At 37.0% G+C, this 23,265-nt stretch overlaps 1 protein-coding gene across 1 annotated transcript; it reads right to left on the bottom strand.

Moving 5' to 3' along the window:
• Positions 1–348: 348 nt before the first annotated feature.
• On the bottom strand, positions 349–22,942 carry LOC127548998 (vomeronasal type-2 receptor 26-like). Its single transcript, XM_051976710.1, has 4 exons — positions 22,655–22,942; positions 17,500–17,727; positions 4,960–5,083; positions 349–1,760 (listed from the first exon to the last, which is right to left on the bottom strand). The coding sequence occupies exons 1-4, from the start codon at positions 22,940–22,942 to the stop codon at positions 823–825; spliced, it is 1,578 nt and encodes a 525-aa protein (XP_051832670.1). The 3' UTR covers positions 349–822.
• Positions 22,943–23,265: the final 323 nt, after the last annotated feature.

Raw genomic sequence — 23,265 nt, 5'->3', positions numbered from 1 at the left:
CTTTCATGAGGGATAAATTGAAAAAAAACAAAATAGAATAATCAGGGGAAATATAATTAGCAATAGTCATTATGGAAACAATTTTGAAGCAACTTTCTTTGCTGCAAACAGCTCTTCTCAAATGTATAGATAAAGGAATGAAAAGTATTAAAATATGAGCTAGTTCCCAACTGATATTGATAAAAATGTATGATATGTGTTGAAAAGACTATAAATTTAGGCAAATTCATCCACCTAAAACTAACACAACATGGCTTGAATCCTAAAAGAGATTAAGAAAAAAAGGAAAAGGAAATATAAGTACAAAAATATTGATGTGACCTCTGTTCTTGGGGAAAGAATGGAAATTGAGGGAATTCTCATGAAATACAGAATGGCTGAAGAAATTGTGGTATGTAATTATGATGGAATACTTTGATGATTCATAACTATGATGAACAGAAAAATCTGGAAAGATACATGAACATATGAAAACTGAAATGTAATGTGTACCAAGTCAAGCAATAGAGCGGATTGGTCACCTGTGAATAACTTTGCTTTTTCAACAACAAAATGGTCCAAAACTGCTCTGAAGGTCTTTATGATGAAACTGTTGGATGTTACACAGTATGTAAAAATTTTATTTTTAGGAGTTCTTTTTATTAACCCAGGGAATGTTGCACGTATATTTCTCAACAAGGCATTTATATAAATATTTTGTGTAACTGCACATGTGGTATCTCAGTGGTTCTGGGGTTGGGGAAGAAGGGAGAGAATGTGGAAGGCAAACCTTTTTAAAAAGTTACAAATATTGTTTTACATGGAAAGGGGAAAATAAAGATATCACATTAGAAAAAAAGAAGAAGAATTCTTGCTCCTGGAATTCCTTTGATTCTTGTTCTGTTTTGTGCTATTTTCCCACAATATCAGGAGAATTGCAAAACATTTGGGAATAAAAATGCAGCCCAGTAACCCGGCACTGGAGGCCAAGATGGAGAAGATCTCCACGATCATCACAGCTTTCCCTTTGGAGCTCTGATATGTGGGGAGGAAAGAGACCCAGACGCTGCAAAACACCAGCATGCTGAATGTGATGTACTTGGTTTCGTTGAAGGCATCGGGCAGGTTCCTGGCCAGGAAGGCTATGGTGAAGCTGCCCAGGGCCAGAAAGCCCATGTAGCCCAGGACACAGTAAAATGCAAAGGTGGAGCCTTCATTACATGTGAGGATGATGTGCCTGGATTCAGAGCTTGTGTCTGCCTCTGGAAAGGGGGGATGGGTCCCCAACCAGATGGCACAGGAAAGCCCTTGGATTCCAGAGCAGATGAGAACCACACAGTAGGGCACTCTGGGATGAAGGAACATCCGCATCCTGCTCCCTGGCCCTGTCACCCTGAAAGCCAGGACCACTATGATGGTTTTAGCCAAAATGGAGGAAACAGCCACGGTGAACACAACTGCAAATACCGTTTGTCGGAAAAGGCAGGAAGCAGTAGTGGGACGGCCCACAAAGAGCAAGGAGCAGAGGAAGCAGGAGGAAAGGGAGGTGAGGAGCAGGTAGCTGAGGTTTCTGTTATTGGATTGGACTATGGGAGTGTCTTGGAACTTCACAAAGACCCACAGAACCAGGACCGTGAGTAATGAGAGTGAAACAGCTACAGCTGTCACTGCCTTCCCCCAGGGTTCATTCACAGCCAGGAAGGTCACAGTCTTGGGGAGGCAGCGATCTCTCTGCTCATTGGGATATTCATCCTCTGGGCACTTCTTACACTGCTCTGCATCTGCAGGAGACAAACAAAGACTTAACATTTAGATTAAAATATTTCTCTTCATTCCCACAGTAGGAAATACTCAGGAGACCTGCAGCAATTCCTTCTGTTTCCACCAGATGCAAAACCCCATTCTCTTTTTACCAGATGACACAGTCACTGGTAAGTTACTTGCTACACTGGCCAGATCAAATATATTCATGCCCTTGATCACTGTTGGCTTTAGTTCAAGTTCTCTTTATTCGTTTTATGTAAGTGATGTCCCCTTTTCTTCTTAACCTAACCACTAAGGACAATAAGCTTAGACAATGGAGCCCTTTTGTATCAAATATCCAGATTCCTTCTGTGTTGTGTTGGGCAACAACTCAAGTTTAAGAGCTGCCTGTATCAATACTTCCTCATCCTTTCCACAACCGATTTATATGAATTTTAAACATTTCCTTGGTAGACACAGAGAATGTGTGTATTCTTGTCTCCTCTGTTGGAATAGAATCTCCCTGAATGAAGGATTCATTTCCTTTTTATCACTCTATCCCTTTATTTATGACCAAGTTCTTCTCACACTAAATGACTATTGATTGACTGATTAATGATTTATTAAATAATGGCAAGTTTCTTGTAGAAAACCTGTTTCTTTTATTTTGGAAGTGTTGCTTTTATTCATCCCAAGAGAAATGAAGCCTTTCCAGGATATGTTCAATAGTGAAAATGATAACCCGTTAATACCTTCATTTTATCAATTAATTTAGAGAAAAATTCTCTTTGGATCCTCAACTGGATTTTTTCACTACTATTTGGAATATTGGATTGATCTTATTTTAACCCTGGCTTTCAGATCCATGAGACCTGAATTTAGCATTTAGAATTCTTCAATGACACACTAGAACCATACTTGCTATCAGCAGTCTCTCTGATGCCTAAAAATTATTTTTTCCTCCTCATTGATTCTCCCTCTTTCTCTGTAATCTTCACAAATCGTTTATTGCCCCTGTTACATCTGCAGTGAAAACCCGAAGAGAAATGCCAGCTATGTCACAAATTACCATCAACTGTTTCAATTTGACTATGCTCTATCAGGAAGTAAATGGCTACTTGAATGCGAATAGGACTTGAAGTCAGAGTTTACATCCTGCCTCAGGAAAAAAAAAAATTGTTATGTGACTATAGGAAGATAATATCCTTGAGTCTGTCTTTGTTTTCCTTTCAGAGAAATAAGGATAATAATTACACCATCTTTATAAGGTTATTATGAGCATCAAATGAGAAAGAACATATGTAGCACAAATTTGAGCCTCAATTTATATGGTTCTTATAACTTTATCACCATCATCCTCATCCTTCTCATCACTAAATCAAGAGTTTGCCCTCATTGCAGGGGAGAGAACCATGTGTGCCCCACTAAGGCAGCAGATGAGATTAAGGGATCATCTAAATTTTGTACAAATTAGAGGATCTTCTCATTGAAGCAGCCTGTTCTCTGGTTTCCTCTTTTGCCTTCTCTCTTAGATTCAAAATCACATAAAGCCAGGCGCAAATGCAATGCTATTGAATAAGCCATGGCAGCATCCATTCTGCTTGGAGCTTGGGATGCAGTGTTGACTCCTCAAGCCCTGTGACCCACGTGGTGATTTCCTTATCCCATGTCTCATTTCTTGACCTCCTGAGCTGATTACTTATCTGATGTCACTCCTTGTGTAGTGTTATGAAAACAGATGATGGCCATGAAGGGGCAGATGCACTTTTAATACTGTGAAAGTCACTCTGCTCCACAATGCTTTTGTTATCTCCCAGAAAACAAGGCCCATATAAATACCTGACCTTCTTAGTAGAGATTGATCCTGCTGCAGGAGTTCCCTCTAACAGTCAAGACACAGGTTCAGTCCCAGGGCTATCCCTGCTTTCAACTGTGTTGATTACAATGTCAGGGGGGAAAGGCCAATTTGGTTAGCATTCCTCAACATGTCTGACTTTTTTGATTCTATATTGTTCAATACCATAAAGCATTAGAACAATGAAATAGGGAAAGGCAATACTGGATCATCAGTAGAAAGGGGTAATAGCATTTGGATGGCTCCTATGGAGCTTACAGAGTCAGCTAATGGCTCTGGGTTTCTTATGAGACATGAAGCACGATCTCTGAAAGACCCTGCTAGTTTTCAGCTCTTGGTCAGTGTTGGGGAAATTTTCCTCTGCAACCAGACCCATAAGTTAGAGAAAAGTCTGCAGTCTCTAATGTATGGAATACAACTCCCCCATTAGGTAACTTTCTTTACTTTTGCCTTCTCCATCTCAATATTTTTGTTTCTATGCCTGTCTATTCATTTCTTTTTATTTCTATCTCTGCCTCTCTCAATATCTATCTGTTTCTCCCTTTCTCTTTCTTGCAAAGACATCTGTCTTATTCCCCAATCTATAAACATATATATTTATATATATGTGCATACATAAATATGGACACCTCTACTTTTATATATACATATAAATATAAAGACACTTGTATATAATGTTATTAATCTTTACCTTTGTGTATATCCATGACACACTATCTTGGAGTAAAAGGGCAAGTGATTGCAGTTCATCAAAGAAATAAGATGATGAATAAATTCTTCCTATGTATTATCTTTCTCATTATGCAGCAGGAAAATTTTGCCATGTCATTGTGTTTGTACAGTTCTTGACTTTTTCTTGGGAAGACTTCCACATATTTTGTCTTGTTTACACTTACCTGGGATTTCTCTTTCTATTTCTCATGCCTGGCACTTTGTTGATAACATACAAATGGCAGTGATATATGTGGGTTTGTTTTCTATCCACCAATTGTCTTGAAAATGTTCATTGTTTCAAGTAGTTTTAGTTCATTTTCAAGGATTCTGTAAACATACCATATCTCCTGCAAAGAGTGATACTAGTGTTTTTCATTGCATACATGAATTACTTTAATTTCACTTTGGTCTCTTATTGTTAAAAGTAACATTTCTAGTACAGAGATTCATAATAGTGGTGATAATAGGAATCTTGTTTTCACTCTTTATCTTATTGGAAAAGTTTCTAGCTTCTGCTCTTTTCAGGCTCATATAATTATTTACAGAGGCCACGACATTTCTTTAAAATTGAGAAAAAGAATATGCTCTTAGTTTTTTGTTTTTTGCTTTTGTTTTTGTTTTTTTTACTAACAGGGGCCATGAGATGTGAGCTCCTTGCAGTAACTCACCTACATAATTGGAGATTTCTCCTTCTGAGCATGGGGAGCAACTAAAGCAACAAGGAGGCTTCCCCTCCAATGGCAACTTCCTGAATCCAGCAGGACAACTGGCACTACATACGGCAGAGGGTACCTAAGACAGTGACAGGAGACTGGAATAAACATTTTTAACTGACAGCTATTTATGTTTGTTTTTTGACATTCTGGTTTGGATAACCACCTCCACAGATACATAATTAGGAGTGTATATGAATGATCACATTCTTTCCAACATATTCTTTCCATTTGTCACCCGCTCTTCTGCAACACTCAGTGACAGACCTTCTCCTACAGAACCTTCACACAAAAGTATTTCACACCCTGGACATTTATAAGATAGTCCATGTATTGGCTAATTACAGAGAAGTTGACTTTCCCAGGCTCAGTCATAGATTTGGGAGATATCTCGACAAGACCCTGAAGCTTCTCCTTGGGCAGGGTCATTGTACTGCAAGGGCAATTCCAAGGCAATATGAATTTTGATTTCTTAGAAGTCTTCCTAATAAGATCAAGATTTAAACAAGGATGTCCATTAACAATAGTATTATACACTATTGTACTGGAAAAGTTTTCTTCAGTAATAAGTGTTGAAAGAGAAATGGAAGGAATTGGTGTACTCAGTGTAAAAGCAAAAATAACACTTTTGGTAGTATAAGTGCCTGATGGGATTTTGGTGTGACCTAACTCAGAAATATTTGGAATGTAATTTTTTAGCTTAAGGTATATTGGAATGGGGGGTGAAGCCAAGATGTTGGAGAAGGCACACATAACTTTCTAAGTCCCTCTCATCCCCTCACAACCAAGTATTAAATTCAGCCTCAAAAACAGCGCTTGACTGCTAAAATTCATGAAGATTAGAAGCACACAATTTACCAGCCAAAGATAATCTGGAAGATCAGCAGGAAAGATTTGTCCTGAGGGGCCAGGAACAGACCAGCACAGGCAGGGAGAGACTAGCGTCCTGAGCAGACCAGGAGTGGGGGTGATTTCTGTGGCTATAGAAGTTATAGAGATGACTCTGCTATAGGCTAAAAGCTCTTCCTTGATTGCAAAGCAGTAAACTGGCAGAGAAATTAAAGTCTGTAACAGAGGGTACTCTAAAAAATGCCAGAACCTAACAAGATCTGGCTAGAACTACCCAAAACCAGAAGTGACTCAGGCAGACCCATTACACAACCACTCAGCCACATCCTGCAGTACGGGGCTTTTGCGGGGACAGTTACAAATCTGCAAGGCAGGGGGCACAGCCCGGGGCAGCCTCTAATCTGCACAGTGGGTGCTCAGGCCCCCACTTTCACAGCCAATTGTGCTTCCCTGGGCAGTGACACTTCTGGTCCCTGCAAGGCTATCCACTGCTCAGCCCCTCATACCCATAGCCCCAGGGTGGGCTTTAGCTTGGGGTAGTGAAAATCTCACTGCTCAGCATCTAGCCCCAGAGCAGTTGTTATCCCACACAACGGGGGTTCTTTTTTTTTTTTTTAAATAACGTTTTATTGATAGAACGCATGCCAGGATAATTTTTTACAGAATTATCCCTTGCATTCACTTCTATTCCGATTTTTCCCCTCCCTCCCTCCACCCCTTCTCCCAGATGGCAAGCAGTCCTTTACATGTTGAATGGGTTGCAGTATATCCTAGATACAATATATGTGTGCAGAACCAAACAGTTTTCTTGTTGCACAGGGAGAATTGAATTCAGAAGGTATAAATAACCCGGGAAGAAAAACAAAAATGCAAGCAGTTTATATTCATTTCCCAGTGTTCTTTCTCTGGGTGTAGCTGCTTCTGCCCATCTTTGACCAATGAAAGCTCTCTTTATCGAAGAGATCCACTTCCATCAGAATACGTCCTCAAACAGTATCATTGTTGAGGTATATAGTGATCTCGTGGTTCTGCTCATTTCACTTAGCATCAGTTCATGTAAGTCTCACCAGTCCTTTCTGTATTCATCCTGCTGGTCATTCCTTACAGAACAATAATATTCCATAACATTCATATACCACAATTTAGTCAACCATTCTCCAATTGATGGGCATCCGTTCATTTTCCACCTTCTAGCTACTACAAACAGGGCTGCCACAAACATTTTGGCACATACAGGTCCCTTTCCTTTCCTTAGTATCTCTTTGGGGTATAAGCCCACTAGAAACACTGCTGGATCAAAGGGTATGCACAGTTTGATAACTTTTTGAGCATAGTTCCAAATTGCTCTCCAGAATGGCTGGATGTGTTCACAATTCCACCAACAATGTATCAGTGTCCCTGTTTCCCACATCCCCTCCAACATTCCCCATTATCTTTCCCTGTCATTCTAGCCAATCTGACAGGTGTGTAGTGGTATCTCAGAGTTGTCTTAATTTGCATTTCTCTGATTAATAATGATTTGGAGCATATTTTCATATGTCTATAAATAGTTTCAATTTCTTCGTCTGGCTGTTGTCTGTTCATATCCTTTGACCATTTATCAATTGGAGAATGGTTTGATTTCTTATAGATTAGAGTCAATTCTCTATATATTTTGGAAATGAGGCCTTTATCAGAACCTTTGATTGTAAAAATGTTTTCCCAGTTTATTGTTTCCCTTCTAATCTTGTCTGCATTTGTTTTGTTTGTACAAAAACTCTTCAATTTGATGTAACCAAAATTTTCTATTTTGTGGTCAATAGTGATCTCTAGTTCTTCTTTGGTCATAAATTCCTCCCTCTTCCACAGGTCTGCAAGGTAAACTATCCTATGCTCTTCCAATTTATTTATAATCTCATTCTTTATGCCTCGGTCATGAAGCATTTTAACCTAATCTTGCTGTACGGTGTTAAGTGTGGGTCAACGCCTAGTTTCTGCCATACTGATTTCCAATTTTCCCAGCAATTTTTGTCAAATAATGCATTCTTATCCCAGAAACTGGTCTCTTTGGGTTTGTCAAACACTATATTATTAAAGTTATTGGCTGTTTTGTCCTTTGAACCTAACCTATTCCATTGATCAACTAGTCTACTTCTTAGCCAATACCAGATGTTTTTAGTAACTGCTGCTTTATAATATAATTTTAGATCTGGTACAGCTAGGCCACCTTCATTTGATTTTTTTTTCATTAATTCCCTTGAAATTCTTGACCTTTTCTTTTTCCATATGAACTTTGTTGTTATTTTTTCTAATTCATCAAAGGAGTTTTTTGGGAGTCTGATTGGTATAGCGCTAAATAAATAGATTAATTTAGGTAGTATTGTCATCTTTATTATATTTGCTCGCCCAATCCAAGAGCATTTAATATTTTTCCAGTTGGTTAGATCAGACTTAATTTGTGTGGAAAGTGTTTTGTAGTTTTGCTCATAAAGTTTCTGATTTTCCCTTGGCAGATAGATTCCTAAATATTTTATACAATCAGTAGTTACTTTAAATGGAATTTCTTTTTGTAACTCTAACTGTTGGGTTTTGTTAGTGATATATAAGAATGCTGATGACTTATGTTGGTTTATTTTATATCCTGCAACTTTGCTGAAGGTGCAGATTGTTTCTAATAACTTTTTGGTAGAATCTCTGGGGTTCTCTAAGTATACCATCATATCATCAGCAAAGAGTGATAATTTGGTTTCCTCATTGCCTATTCTTATTCCGTTAATCTCTTTCTCAACTCTTATTGCCAAAGCTAGCATTTCTAATACAATATTAAATAGTAATGGTGATAGTGGGCAACCTTGTTTTACTCCTGATCTTATTGGGAATGGTTGCAGTTTGTCCCCAGTGGGGTTCTTTGCAGGGCACTTTCCCAGCTCAGCCCTGAATGCCTGCGTTATTCCTAGGTGGGGAACTCTTTCCTAGAGCACTCCAGTACCTCGCTGCTCTTTGTAGCCGGTTGGCAGGACAGCTACCCATCCATACACCTATCACTGCTCTGCAGAGGAAGCTGGTAACCTCCTGCCCCTGAAGGCAGATCCCACAGGCTTTAAAAAATGAGTAAAAAAAATTAAAAGGCCAACCAATAGCTTCTATACAGGAAGAGATCAGCTTTTCAACCCTGAAGTGACTAATTCCAGACAGTCCCAAGACAATTGTTGGTCCCCAACACAAAAGGCTCTCTTAGAAGAGACTATTAAAAACTTTAAGAGAACTAGAAGAAAAATGGGGAAAGGAAAGAGAAGCTATACAAGAGTGGCTAGAAGCTGGAAAATGAATGGATGCCCATCAACTGGAGAATGGTTGAGTTAATTATGGTATATGAACGTTATGGTATATTATTGTTCTGTAAGGAATGACCAGGAGGATGAATACCGAGAGGACTGGTGAGACTTACATGAACTGATGCTAAGTGAATTGAGCAGAACCAGGAGATCATTATATACCTCCACAATGATACTGTTTGAGGATGTATTCTGATGGAAGTGGATCTCTTCGATAAAGATAGCTAATTCAGTTTCGATTGATCAAGGATGGACAGAAGCAGCTACACCCAAAGAAAGAACACTGGGAAATGAATATAAACTGCTTGCATTTTTGTTTTTCTTCCCGGGTTATTTATACCTTCTGAATCCAATTCTCCCTGTGCAACAAGAAAACTGTTCGGTTCTGCACACATATATTGTATGTAGGATATGCTGCAACATATTCAACATGTAAAGGACTGCTTGTTATCTGGAGTAGGGGGTGGAAGGAGGCAGGGGAAAAATCGAAACAGAAGTGAGTACAAGGGATAATGCTGTAAAAAAAAAATTACCCTGGCATGGGTTCTGTCAATAAAAAGCTATTTTAAAAAAAGAAGAAGCTATACAAGAGAGAAACAACTTCCTGAAATGTGAATGGGAAAAGGTAAAAAACTCCCAAGAAGTTCAGGGAAACAGAAATTGTGAATTGGAAATAGAAAATAACTCACTAAAAAAAATTAGTGCAATGAAAAAAAGTTCCATACAGCAAAACAACTCACGTAATAACTCAACTGGACATGTACAAAAAGAAGTTAAAAAAAAAAGCTAATGAAGAAAATAATTCACTAAGAACCAGACCTGAACAAATAGAAATGACTGATTCATTCAGACATCAAGAATCAGTCAAGCAAAATCAAAAAAAATGAAAGATTGGGAAAAAATGTCAAATATTTACTTGGAAAAACAACAGACCTGGAAAATAGATCTAGGAGAGATAACTTGAGGAGCATTGGACTACCCAAAAATTATGATGAAAAAAAGAGCCTAGATATTATGTTACAGGAAATCATCAAAGAGAACTGCCCAGGAGTGATAGAACCAGAAGGTAAAATAGGCGTTGAAAGAATTCATTGAACACCTTCTGAAAAAGGCCCTAAAATAAAAACTCCAAGGACTATTGTGGCCAAATTTCAGAATTTTCAGATTACAGAAAAAACATTACAAGCAGCCAGGAAAAAACAATTCAAAGACCGAGCTGCCACAATAAGGGTCACTCAGGATCTGGCTGCCTCATATTAAAGGATTGAAGGGCCAGGAATCTGATATTTTGAAAGGCAAAAGAACTTGGAATGCAGCCAAAAATAAACTACCCACCTAAGCTGAGCATATTTTTCCATGGAAGAAGATGGACATTTAATAAAACAGAGGAATTCCATTTGTTTCTAAGGAAAAAAACAGATTTAAACAAACAAAAAAAAAGATCTCCCACCATAGGAGTCAAGAGAAGTAGAAACAGTTAAAAGGAACTCTTGAGCACGGTGTTTCTGTTGTGGATATACATAAAAACCACATGTATCATTTGATTTTACTGATATAACATAAAAAAGGGAAGTAGAAATGCAGAGGGGTTAGTGTCAGAAAAAGGGAAAAGGAGAGTTAAAAAAGAGGGAAACTACATGTGATGATGAGGCAAAGGAAACCTGTCATATCTGAGGGAACTTAGTGAGGGGGAGGAACATTTTGTGAATCTTACTGTCATCAGTGTTGGCTCAAAGAGGAAATAACTGACATATTTGCATTACAGAGAATCTTCTCTCATCTCATTAAAAAGTAGTAGAGGAAAAGGGAAAAGGAAAATGAGTAATAAGGGAAAAGTTCAAGAAAGGTGAAGGGATTCAAAGAGAGGAGGGAGGGATCCTAAAGAGGGAGAGCTGTGTGACGCAAGTGGGACCCTTAAGATTAATACTACAAAAGGGGGTAAGGGAGGCAAGAAAAAAATAGCATAATCTGGGCATAGTAGGGTGGCAGCCTACTATACTACTAAGAATCAAATCACAAAACAAATAAGAAAGAAATTAAAGTGGTAAATAGAATCAGGTTAGATATGATAGATCTTTGAAGAAAACTGAATGGTGATAGAAAGGAGTATACTTTCTTCTCAGCAGTTCATGGAAGCTATACAAAAATTGACCATATATTAGGACATAAAGACTTCAAAATTAAATGCAGGAAGGCAGAAATAGTAAATGCTTTCTTTTCAGATCACGATGCAATAAAAACTACATTCAGCAAAAAGTTAGGGGTAAATAGACCAAAAAGCAATTGGAAACTAAATAATCTCATCTTAAAGAACGATTGGGTGAAACAGCAAATTATAGACACAATTAACAATTTCATTCAAGATAATGACAATGATGAGACATCATACCAAAATTTGTGGGATGCGGCCAAAGCAGCGATAAGGGGAAATTTTATATCTTTAGAGGCTTACTTGAATAAAATAAAGAGAAGATCAATGAACTGTGCTTGCAACTTCAAAAGCTAGAAAAAGACTAAATTAAAAACCCCCAATCAAATACTGAGGTTGAAATTCTAAAATTAAAAGGAGAAATTAATAAGATTGAAAGTAAAAAAAAAACTATTGAATTAATAAATAAAACTATGAGTTGGTTTTGTGAAAAAAAAAACAATAAAATTGATAAACCTATGGCAAATCTGATTAGAAAAAAAGAAAGAGGAAAATCAAATTGTTAATCTAAAAAATGAAAAGGGGAAACTTTCCACCAATGAAGAAGAAATTAGAGCAATAATAAGGAAGTACTTTGCCCAACTCTATGCCAATAAATTTGATAACCTAAGTGAAATGAATAACCACTTCCAAAAATATTGGTTTCCCAGATTAACAGAGGAGGAAGTAAATTGCTTCCATAGTCCCATTTCAGAAAAAGAATTTTAAAAAGCTATTAATCATCTCCCTAAGAAAAAATCCCCAGGACCAGATGGATTTACATGTGAATTCTACCAAACATTCAAAGAACAATTAGCCCCACTACTATATAAGCCATTTGAATAAATAGGGAATGAAGGAGTCCTACCAAATTCCTTTTATTACACAGACATGGTACTGATACCTAAACCAGCTAGGTTAAAAACAGAGAAAGAAAATTATAGACCATTCTTCCTAATGAATATTGATGCTAACATCTTAAATAAGATATTAGCACCAAAGATGAACTAGAGACCATTACTGATCACAAAATAGAAAATTTTGATTACATCAAATTAAAAAGCCTTTGTACAAACAAAACTAATGCAAACAAGATTAGAAGGGAAGCAACAAACTGGGAAAACATCTTCACAGTTAAAGGTTCTGATAAAGGCCTCATTTCTAAAATATATAGAGAACTGACTCAAATTTATAAGAAATCAAGCCATTCTCCAATTGATAAATGGTCAAAGGATATGAACAGACAATTTTCAGAGGATGAAATTGAAACTATTACCACTCATATGAAAGAGTGTTCCAAATCATTATTGATCAGAGAAATGCAAATTAAGACAACTCTGAGATACCACTACACACCTGTCAGATTGGCTAAGATGACAGGAAAAAATAATGATGAATGTTGGAGGGGATGCGGGAAAACTGGGACACTAATGCATTGTTGGTGGAGTTGTGAACGAATCCAACCATTCTGGAGAGCAATCTGGAATTATGCCCAAAAAATTATCAAATTGTGCATACCCTTTGATCCAGCAGTGTTTCTATTGGGCTTATATCCCAAAGAAATACTAAAGAAGGGAAAGGGACCTGTATGTGCCAAAATGTTTGTAGCAACCCTATTTGTAGTGGCTAGAAACTGGAAAATGAATGGATGCCCATCCATTGGAGAATGGCTGGGTAAATTGTGGTATATGAATGTTATGGAATATTATTGTTCTGTAAGAAATGACCAGCAGGATGAATACAGAGAGGACTGGCCAGACTTACATGAATTGATGCTAAGTGAAATGAGCAGAACCAGGAGATCATTATACACTTCGACAACGATATTGTATGAGGACATATTTTGATGGAAGTGGATTTCTTTGACAAAGAGACCTAACTAAGTTTCAATTGATAAATGATGGACATAAGCAGCTACACCCAAAGAACAAACACTGGGAAACAAATGTGAACTATCTGCATTTTAGTTTTTCTTCCCGGGTTATTTATACCTTCTGAATCCAATTCTCCCTATGCAACAAGAGAACTGTTCGGTTCTGCAAACTTATATTGTATCTAGGATATACTGCAACATATCCAACATATAAAGGACTGCTTGCCATCTAGGGGAGGGAGTGGAGGGAGGGAGGGGGAAAAAATCGGAAAAGAAACGAGTGCAAGGAATAATGTTGTCATTATAAAGTAATCATTAAATAAAAAAAAAAAAAAAACAAAACAAAAAAAATAAGATATTAGCAAAAAGACTACAGAAAATCATCTCCAGGATAATATACCATGATCAAGTAGGATTTGTACAAGGAATGCAGGGCTGGTTCAATACTTGGAAAACTATCAGGATAATTGGCCATATTAATATCCAAATTATCAAAAACCATATGATCCTCTCAATAGATGCAGAAAAAGCATTTAATAAAATCCAATATCCATTCCTACTAAAAAGCACTTGAGAGTATAGGAATAAATGGACTTTTCCTTAAAATAATCTGTAGTAACTATTTATCAGTAAGCATCATATGTAATGGGGATAAACTGCAAACATTCCCAAAAAGATCAGGAGTGAAAAAAGGTTGCCCACTATCACCATTACTATTCAATATTGTATTAGAAATGCTAGCTTTGGCCATAGGAGCTGAGAAAGAGATTAATGGAATTAGAGTAGGTAATGAGGAAACCATACTATCACTCTTTGCTGATGATATGATAGTATACTTAGAGAATCCCAGAGATTCTACTAAAAAGCTATTACCAATAATCCACACCTTTAGCAAGTTGCAGGATACAAAATAAACCCATATAAGTCCTCAGCATTCTTATATATTACTAAAAAAAATTCAATAGTTAGAGTTACAAAGAGAAATTCCATTTAAAGTAACTACTGACAGTATAAAATATTTAGGAATCTATCTGCCAAGGGTAAATCAGAAACTATATGAGTAAAAGTACAACACTCTTTCCACACAAATAAAGTCAGATCTAACCAATTGGAAAAATATTAAATGCTCTTGGATTGGGTGAGCCAATATAATGAAGATGACAGTACTACCTAAACTTATCTATTTATTTAGCACTATACCAATTAGACTTCCAAAAAAGCTATTTAAATGACCTAGAAAAAAAAAACAACAAAGTTCATAAAGAAAAACAAAAGGTCAAGAATTTCAAGGGAATTAAAAAAAAAATCAAATGAAGGTGGCGTAGCTGTTCCAGATCAAAAATTATACCATAAAGCAGCGGTTACCAAAACCATTTGGTACTGGTTAGGAAATAGGCTCGTTGATCAATGGAATAGGTTAGGTTCAAAGGACAAAATAGCCAGTAACTTTAATAATCTAGTGTTTGACAGATCCAAAGACCCCAGCTTTTGGGATAAGAACTCACTGTTTGACAAAAATTGCTGGGAAATTTGGAAATTAATATGGCAGAAACTAGGCATTGACCCACACTCAAGACCATACACCAAAATAAGATCAAAATAGGTTCATGACCTAGGTATAAAGAATGAGATTATAAAGAAATTGGAAGAGCATAGGATAGTTTACTTCTCAGACCTGTGGAAGAGGACGGAATTTATGACCAAAGAAGAACTAGAGATCATTATTGATAACAAAATAGAAAAATTTATTTATATCAAATTGAAAAGTTTTTGTACAAACAAAACTAATGCAGATAAGATTAGAAGGGAAGCAATAAACTGGGAAAACATTTTTATAGTCAAAAGTTCTGATAGAGGCCTCATTTCCAAAATATATATAGGGAATTGCCTCTACTATATAATAATTATATTATTATATGACTATAATTTATAAATCAAGCCATTCTCCAATTGATAAATGGTCAAAGGATATGAATAGACAATTCTCAGATGAAGAAATTGAAACTAGCCATATGAAAAGAGGCTCCAAGTGATTATTTATCAGAGAAATGCAAATTAAGACAACTCTCATAGACCACTACACACCTGTCAGATTGGCTAGAATGACAGGGAAAGATAATGCGGAATGTTGGAGGGCAAAACTGGGACACTGGTATAGTGTTGGTGGAATTGTGGATACATCCAGCCATTCCCGAGAGCAATTAGGAATTATGGTCAAAAAGCTATCAAACTGTGCATACCCTTTGACCCAGCAGTGTTGCAACTAGGCTTATATCCCAAAGAAATTTTAAAGAAGGGAAAGGGACCTGTATGTGCAAGAATGTTAGGCAAAAGGTGTAGGAATAAGTTAACATCAATGTGGTGATATAAAAAAGAAATTAAAGCTGGAAAACAATTGCAATGGGAAAAGAAAAAGGGGAAGTAAAATGAGCTAAATGACATCATTCAAAGAGGCACACATGGCCTATTACAATATAGGGAAAGAAGGGAGAAGTATGAGTATTGGTGGACTCTCAATCACCTGGGTTTGGACTCACAAAGGGAAAATCCTACATATTTTATTACATACTGAAACTTTTTTCACTGTGTATAGAAGTAGAAATGGGACTGGGAAAGGAAAAAAAAGAAAGTTATTAGAAGGAAAGCCAGAAGTAGGAAGGAAAGGGATAAAGAAAATGGGAAGTGACTGAAAAGGGGGAGGGCATATTGTGGGATGTGAGGATCAGAAGGAAAACACTGGTGAGGAAGGAAAGGGTGAAAGGAGAGAGAAAGGTATAATGGGAAAAGCATCAATTAATGGGAAATAGGGAGTTAGTAATCTTAAGTGCGAATATTAATGTGATGAGCACTCCCAGAAAAGAGAAGTGGAGAGCAGAATGGATTAAAAACCAGAATCCTCAATATGTTGTTTGCAACAAACAAATGTGAAGCAAAAATATACTTACAGATTAAAGGTAAACAGAAGAACACAATATATTATTCTACAGCTGAAGTAAAAATAAAAGCAGGAGTAATGGTCCTGATCCTAGATCAAGTAAAACCAAAAATAGATACAATTTAAAGCAATAAGGAAGAAAACAAAATCTTCCTGAGGAGTACCAGAGATAAAGAGGTAATATTAATACTAATGAATAGAACCCGGTGAACATTTTACAAAGTAATAAGATTATATGAGGGTCAGCTGGGATGGACTTGTTTCATTTCAACAATGAGATGACAGAACATAATTCTAATAGACTTTGGTCTTGGTTGTGAGAGTGTGTGTGTGTGTGTGTGTGTGAATTGGGATTAAGTGACTTGCTCAGGGCCAAACATCTAGGCAGTTCAGTGACTCAGACTGGATGTAAACTCAGGTTCCCTGGCTCCAGGATCGGTGCTCTATTCACTGTGACTAAACAAGATGTGATGTATATAACAGTGAGAGAATAGTGTTATGCTATTAGACATGATAAACTGGGTGATTTTTAGAAAAACAGGGTAAAAATTGCATGAAATAACAAAAAGTAAAATGAGTTGAACTAGGAAAATACTGTAAACAATAACAGCAATGGTCTTCCAAGAACACTTTTGAAGTCTAAGTCATTTTGTGTGCTATCACTTCTAAAATCAATCACAAAGGACAGATGCAAGTATAAACAATTTACCTCCCCAAAAAGATAGAACATGGATACTTTTGTTTTACACACACACACACACACACACACACACACACACACACACACATATTCACACATACTGATAGATAGACAGATACATTTTTTGGGGAAAAAGTAAGCAATGTGAAATGGAAAGTTATGGTTATATATTGAATCTTCTAGGTTGTGCTGCATACAAGCTAAAGGTTTTTTCATTCTTTCCTATATAAGTTGAAAAGAAAGACAAATTACAATATATTCATGCCCGCTTTGGAAATGGCAAAAAATGGGAATATGAAATGGTATTATATTTATAGATATCTCTGTGAATACATAGATATAAATTTATATATATGTATATATATGCAACAAAATTTCTGTGTGTTTAACAATATACCTATGTAGATGTATATAAACATAATAAAGCATTATAATGCTGTAAAAATGATAAAAAGGATTGCTACAGAGAAAAGAGGGGAAACATGCATGAATTTATGATAAGTGAAACAGAACCAGGCCTACAGTCTAGCCATTTTCCCACTCAGCTGCACCTGTCAGTAATGGAGAGTGCACCACATAAGTCAGGGATTGCTTCTCTGTTTAGGAGCATAAAGTAACATTAAAAATGTGTCTGACCTTTGAACTCCACGGGTTCCACACTATGACATTTGCACAAATTGTAAAATCTTGACCGAGCTGAGCTTCTGGGATAAAGTCCCCCACGTAGAGAACATGACCATTATCATAATCGAAGTATATGTAGTTCATAAGGGCATAGTGAGCCTCTGTGCGTCTGTTCTCATCCACAAACACCTGCTCACCAACAATATTCTCAAATTGGATGTTCTTGAGGTAGGAGTGCAGCTGTAAAAGAGGAGAAATGCTTATCCATGAGCGGTACCAGAGGGAACGGCAATTGTACACAAGATTTTATGGAGTCTCGTGCTCTTATTTTCAGGTGGGATCAAATCTGAATTTCTTCTGGGACATGGAAATGACCCTCTGACACCCGCAGGGTTGCCTGCATCTCCTAGGTTTGTAGTTTCAGTTTCACACTCAAGTCCTCATTGTTTCCCACCCCCTTTATTTAATTTATTGACAAGGTCTCTCTAATATGTTCCCCTCCTGTTCTTTGCTCCTGGAACATCCTTATGACTTCACATCCGGATTATTGCAACAGCCTCCTGATGGATGCCTCTGACTAAACCTCTCCTGTTCTGCCCTCCCACCTGCCTTGGAAGGGACTGTTCTGAAGTGCAGGCCTGACCGTGGCTCTCCCATCCTTGATAATCTGAAGTGGTTTTCTCCCATCTCCAGGATAAACTATCAAACCATTTGTGTGACATTAAAGGCACTTGGTGTAAAGCAGGAGCTCAATTCAGCAGCTACTGAATACACAACACGCCAAGAAACAGCAGAAGTGGCAGCCATTGCAGGAGTTCTTAGACCACACATGGTAAGAGGTTGAAGAGCTTGTCAGAAGGTATTAAAAGGATCTCTTTTAAAGCACTGGGCCAGAACTCAGTTGCTTTGCCAGTACCCAGATCGAGCGCACCTTCCTGGCTCACAGTTTGAGAGTGAGGAAGAGAACTAGCACATGACAACATTTAGCAACAGCAGAATATGGATCTCCTCACAATTGCAGGGCAGGAAAAAGTGCTTGTGGTAACTCACAGAACAGAATAGAGGCCGGGACATTAATAAACACATTTCTTCTAAGATCAGACAACCTTGGAAGAAGTGAAATATCCAACTTCTTTGAAGAATCTCTGCAAATAGCTGTACAAACTCTTGAAGCTTGGGCCATTGGCTCTTTTACCCTGGAAACAGGGCACTACTCTAGTAAACAGGTAAAGTCAAATAATCACCTGGGGAAATTGGTAAACAACAGAAAATGGCTCTGATCATAGAAAAATACTATGATGAACAGGAAGATGAAAAATCCACACTAAGAAGAAAATAACAACGTTAAAACTCTTTTATCAACTAAATCTGCAACATAAGTAAGAATTGGTCCAAAAGTCACAGAAGGCTTAAAATTTTTCAGAAGGGAGGTACAGACATAATTATGAAGAGAAATGAGACAGATGTAAAAGAAAGTAGAAAAAGACAATAGAGGAGAAAAATGCCTTAAAAATCAGAATTGGATAAATTGAACAGGAAATACAGAGGAACACTGAGGAGAATATCTCCTTAAAAATTAGAACCAAGAAGGTAGAACTTAATGACATCTTGAGAAATAAAAGAAAAAGCCAAAAGGAAAAAGAATGGAAAACAATAGGCAATATCCCCATACAAAATGCTGAACTGGAAAACAGAGAGAAGAGAGACCATTTAACATTATGAGATTACATGAGTTCTACAATGAAAAAGAACATGGATTCTATCTTTCAAGAAAATATCAAGTAAATTTCTCTTGTATTCTAGAAAATGAACGTAAAATAGAGTATGAAAGAAGCCACAGATCATCTACTGAAAAAGATCCCCAGAGGAAATCACCAGGGACATTTTAACCCAATTCTAGATCTCCAAAAAAAGGAGCAAATAGTGCAAGGATGCAGAAAGAAGCACATCTATATGTTGGAGCTACAGTCAGGATGACAAAAGAGCCCTCATTTTCTTAATTGAAAGATCAGAGTGCTTGGAATAGGATAAATTTGCAAAAAAAAAAAAGGATCTGGCTTACAACTAAGAATCACCTACCCAGAAAACCTCAGTTCAGTCCTTCAGGAAAAAAAAAAGGGTTCCCAATGAAATAAAGTGTCTTCAAATATTTATGATAAAAAAAGTCCAGAACTGAATTGGAAATATAAAATGTAAGCTTATTTACATCTCTAAGACTCTCGGAAAGAAGTTTAATTTTAGTTTTATATGCAATTTGACAAATATTGGAAACCAACAATAAAATCATTGAGGAATATACAATCAGAATCATTTTAGAAATTGAAAAGTCTTCAATGTCTCCGGTGTCCCACTTCTTGCTAAAATACATACTCAAAAAATCATCACTAAAAAGGCACCCCACTTTCCATGTTACCTGCCATGGATGAGGCAATGCAGATTCTTCATTTCCCAGGGATCTTTTCATCACTATTTCATGGAGAGCCCACGCCACAGCATAAAAAGCATTGTAGATGTTGTAACTCAAGGTGGATGTTGTCGTGCCCACAGGGTAAAAAGGTAAATGTTCCATGGAGGCATTTGGTAAATATAAATCTTGCTCTGGGATATCTGGTTGATCTGAGCATTTCAAAGGTGATGGCCTATATTCTTTAAGAAGACGAAACCTCTTATTTGAAGAAGATACATAATTTGAGATAAAACTCTCAAACCCAGGTATTGGAGTAACCAAGTGTGCAAAGAAGAGAGAAGCATGGAAAGTAAAACCATAATCGTACAAGGCTCTTGTTGTAGTGTCTGAATGAAATGTGGCAATCCACACCTTCTTGGTTGGAAATAAGAATCTTGATGAGTTTCTCATAATCGTAAATGAATCTGTGTCAGCATGGATGACAATGACTTTGACTTCTGAAATTAGGATCCTGGACATGAAGGCCTCAGAGGTCTTCCTAGTTTTTCTGTCACTGAGAGGGATCTTCTCTGTGAAGGACATACAAACTGTATTCTTCATTTCCTCTCTCATTGCCCTGAGGAATTCCTCACCTCTCATATCATCAAAGACAATCAGGCCTATCCAGTTCCATTGAAAATATACCAATAAGCGGACAATTGCTCGGTGAAGAGAAGAGGATTTGCGGGCCATCTGATAGAGGGAAGGAAACTGGACTTTGTCAGCAAGACTGGGATCAAAAGGACCATAAGTAATCTGGATGAGAAAAAAAATACAGATGAGCAGGTGCATGCTGCTGCTGAGAGAGCTAAAGTAAAATATACTCATTCAAACTGGCATATTTATTGTTAGAAGAAAGTTTTAGATTTTATTGTAAAGTTTATCTTAGATGACAGTTTCCCTCTGAAAGTCTCTCCATTTATCCCTTGAAATGTATTGTTTATTCTCCATGAGACATCAAAACATCTGCCCCCAAATTTGTTAACCATGACCACAATCTTTGGCAAGAACATTTATTTCATTGACAAAAAACAGATATTCATGGACTTCATTAGAGGCTGATGAAAATTCAAATTATCTATGACAAATAGTGTTTCAGATCTGAGGGTCAAATATATACCCACACAGCACAGTAGGAAAGAAGCTGCCTGATTGGCCAAGGAGACTTATTCAACTTATCCTGCCATATTCTCTCTGATCAGAATCAAAGGAAAATAATTCCATATGGAACTCTAGACCAGACTTCCTTCTATTTTATTATCTGGCTACAAAGATGCTAGATGAACTCTTTCTCATGATTCCCTCAATTAGAGACTTCAGTCATGTTTCCACAAAGACATCTAGAGTTAATTCCTATGCTCTTTGAACCTGTAAGTTTTTGTTTTTACTATTCTCCAAGTATATGGTCAGGACTATTTATAGTTTCAATGTGAGTGAGACACCAAAGATCCCAATGGGTTTTTCTCCAAAGACCTTACATATAGAATCTGAAATATTGGACATTAAACAAATTATAGTTAAATAATGTTAAATTGTAGTTAAATAATCTTAGGTTCAATCAATCTTTAAAATAAGAAATGTGGATATAAATGGAGAGAGGCTTCCAGTCCTTCACTCTTTATATGCATAGTTCCATATTCCAAACTGACCTCCATTTCCTTTAAATGAAACCATCTAAATTTTCATTGTTTCTCCTCCATGAAATCATCCCTAATTTTCTTCTTGCTTCTGAACACAAAAAGCAGTCACTCCTCTGACTCACCATTGACCAAGTTCACTAAGCAGCTGAAACTACAGTTCTCAGAGAGGTCGCTTTTCAGTTTAGAAAACATGAGGTGCTTTCTGAAATGTCATTCCTCACACCGTTATGTTTCTGCTTTCCTTCTGTGTCCATTAATTGTTAGGTTCCTCTTTGAGAACAATGTCAGGAATGTTTTCAAACTCTTGTACATTCATAAATGTACTCATGGAGTTCTTAGGGCAGCTGTGTGGACAGGCTTCCCAGTGCTCCCCCAAAACAAGCACCTTATACATCAGTGCTCATGCTCAGTTTCCTTTTATAAATAATTCTCATCTCAATAATCTCTGGACTAATAACATTATGATTATGAATAATGAAGCTCCTAGAATGAGATGTAAAAGCCTGAAAGATCATTCAACTTAAAGTCAAGAATGGTAAGATCTAATCAGTTTTCTTCCACCAGTGAATTGTGTAGTGTTGAGTAAACACTTTAACTTCTCCAATCATTATTGAAGTTATCTGTGTAATGGGCAAATATAACTAATTTTGCTTTCAGATACTTTCTTGGGTTGAAAACTAACTGGCTTGTTGTCTTACAATAGGGTTGATATTGCAGGAGTTATTCAATTTCCTTGAGGATGAAAACAGCAGCTTTGTTCAGTCATTAGAGAGTTAAAGTGTTCTAAGAAGACCTGAATTAATTAGTATCACAGTCAATCACTAGCTGCATGATAACAATTTAAGTTTTCTCAGTCACAGTAGTCTCCACTGTAAAGGGGAGTTAGACTATCTTCATTATGAGTTTATTGTGAAGATCAAAAGCAATGCATATGTAAAACAATTTTTTAATTTTTAAAGGTACACAGAGATGCATTTTATTTTACTGCTGCTGCTCCTGCTACATTTACTTCCAATACTACTGCTCTGACTACTAGGTTTTACAGAAGAAGAGATAATCTATTAGGTTCTATCTCATTCACCTGGGGTAAACGGTAGAGGTCAAGCAGGGTCCCCATCTGAACAGAGAGAGCTGACGTGGCTCCTCCAATGACAGCCACAACCTTTCCTCCCTTTCTGCAGTTGTAATTAGGGATGATCTGGTCTGTTCCAGACAGCCACCACAGGTAGCTCTCTAAGGTCCTTTCTTCAGTGGAATAGATGTTGTACATATTGTATCCCAGGGTAATGTTGGGCAACAGTTTGGGATTCCTGTTAATCTCATGTAGAGTGAAGGCGGGCATGAAGAGTTGCTGGTAAGTGATTTCCATAATTCTGGTGAATTAATGGTAAATGTTAAAAAAAAAACATTAATACAACCTCACAAATAATTCATTTCAGAATAGGGACTTTCCCAACTTTTAGTTAAAGTGAAGGATTCTAATAGCTGTTTAGCTCCTTCCATTTGAATTCAATCTAGCCTCTATCCATACACATTGTTCTAATATTCTTTTCTTTTTGTAATTTGTAATGTGAGGACTACTGGCTCTCTGTCCTCAGGTAACTCTGTTTGCTTGAGGCATTCACTCATTCCACAAGAAGACATGGATAGTTGTTGACTCTAGAAGCTTTAGAGTATGATGGAAGGAAGAAA

This window comes from Antechinus flavipes, chromosome 1, assembly GCF_016432865.1.
Source record: "Antechinus flavipes isolate AdamAnt ecotype Samford, QLD, Australia chromosome 1, AdamAnt_v2, whole genome shotgun sequence".
NCBI lineage: Eukaryota > Metazoa > Chordata > Mammalia > Dasyuromorphia > Dasyuridae > Antechinus > Antechinus flavipes.
The sequence above is the reverse complement of the archived record's forward strand: the minus strand, read 5'-3'. Positions and strand labels throughout refer to the sequence as shown.

Bases quoted from the DNA above. Each gene is read 5' to 3' on its own strand.
- LOC127548998 (XM_051976710.1), bottom strand. From the start codon at position 22,942: ATGGAAATCACTTACCAGCAACTCTTCATGCCCGCCTTCACTCTACAT. The intron at 17,728-22,654 runs GTGAATGAGATA...CCTCTTTTACAG, and splicing joins ACCTCTACCGTTTACCCCAG to CTGCACTCCTACCTCAAGAA. The intron at 1,761-4,959 runs GTGAGTTACTGC...TGTCTCCTGCAG, and splicing joins AGAAATCTCCAATTATGTAG to ATGCAGAGCAGTGTAAGAAG.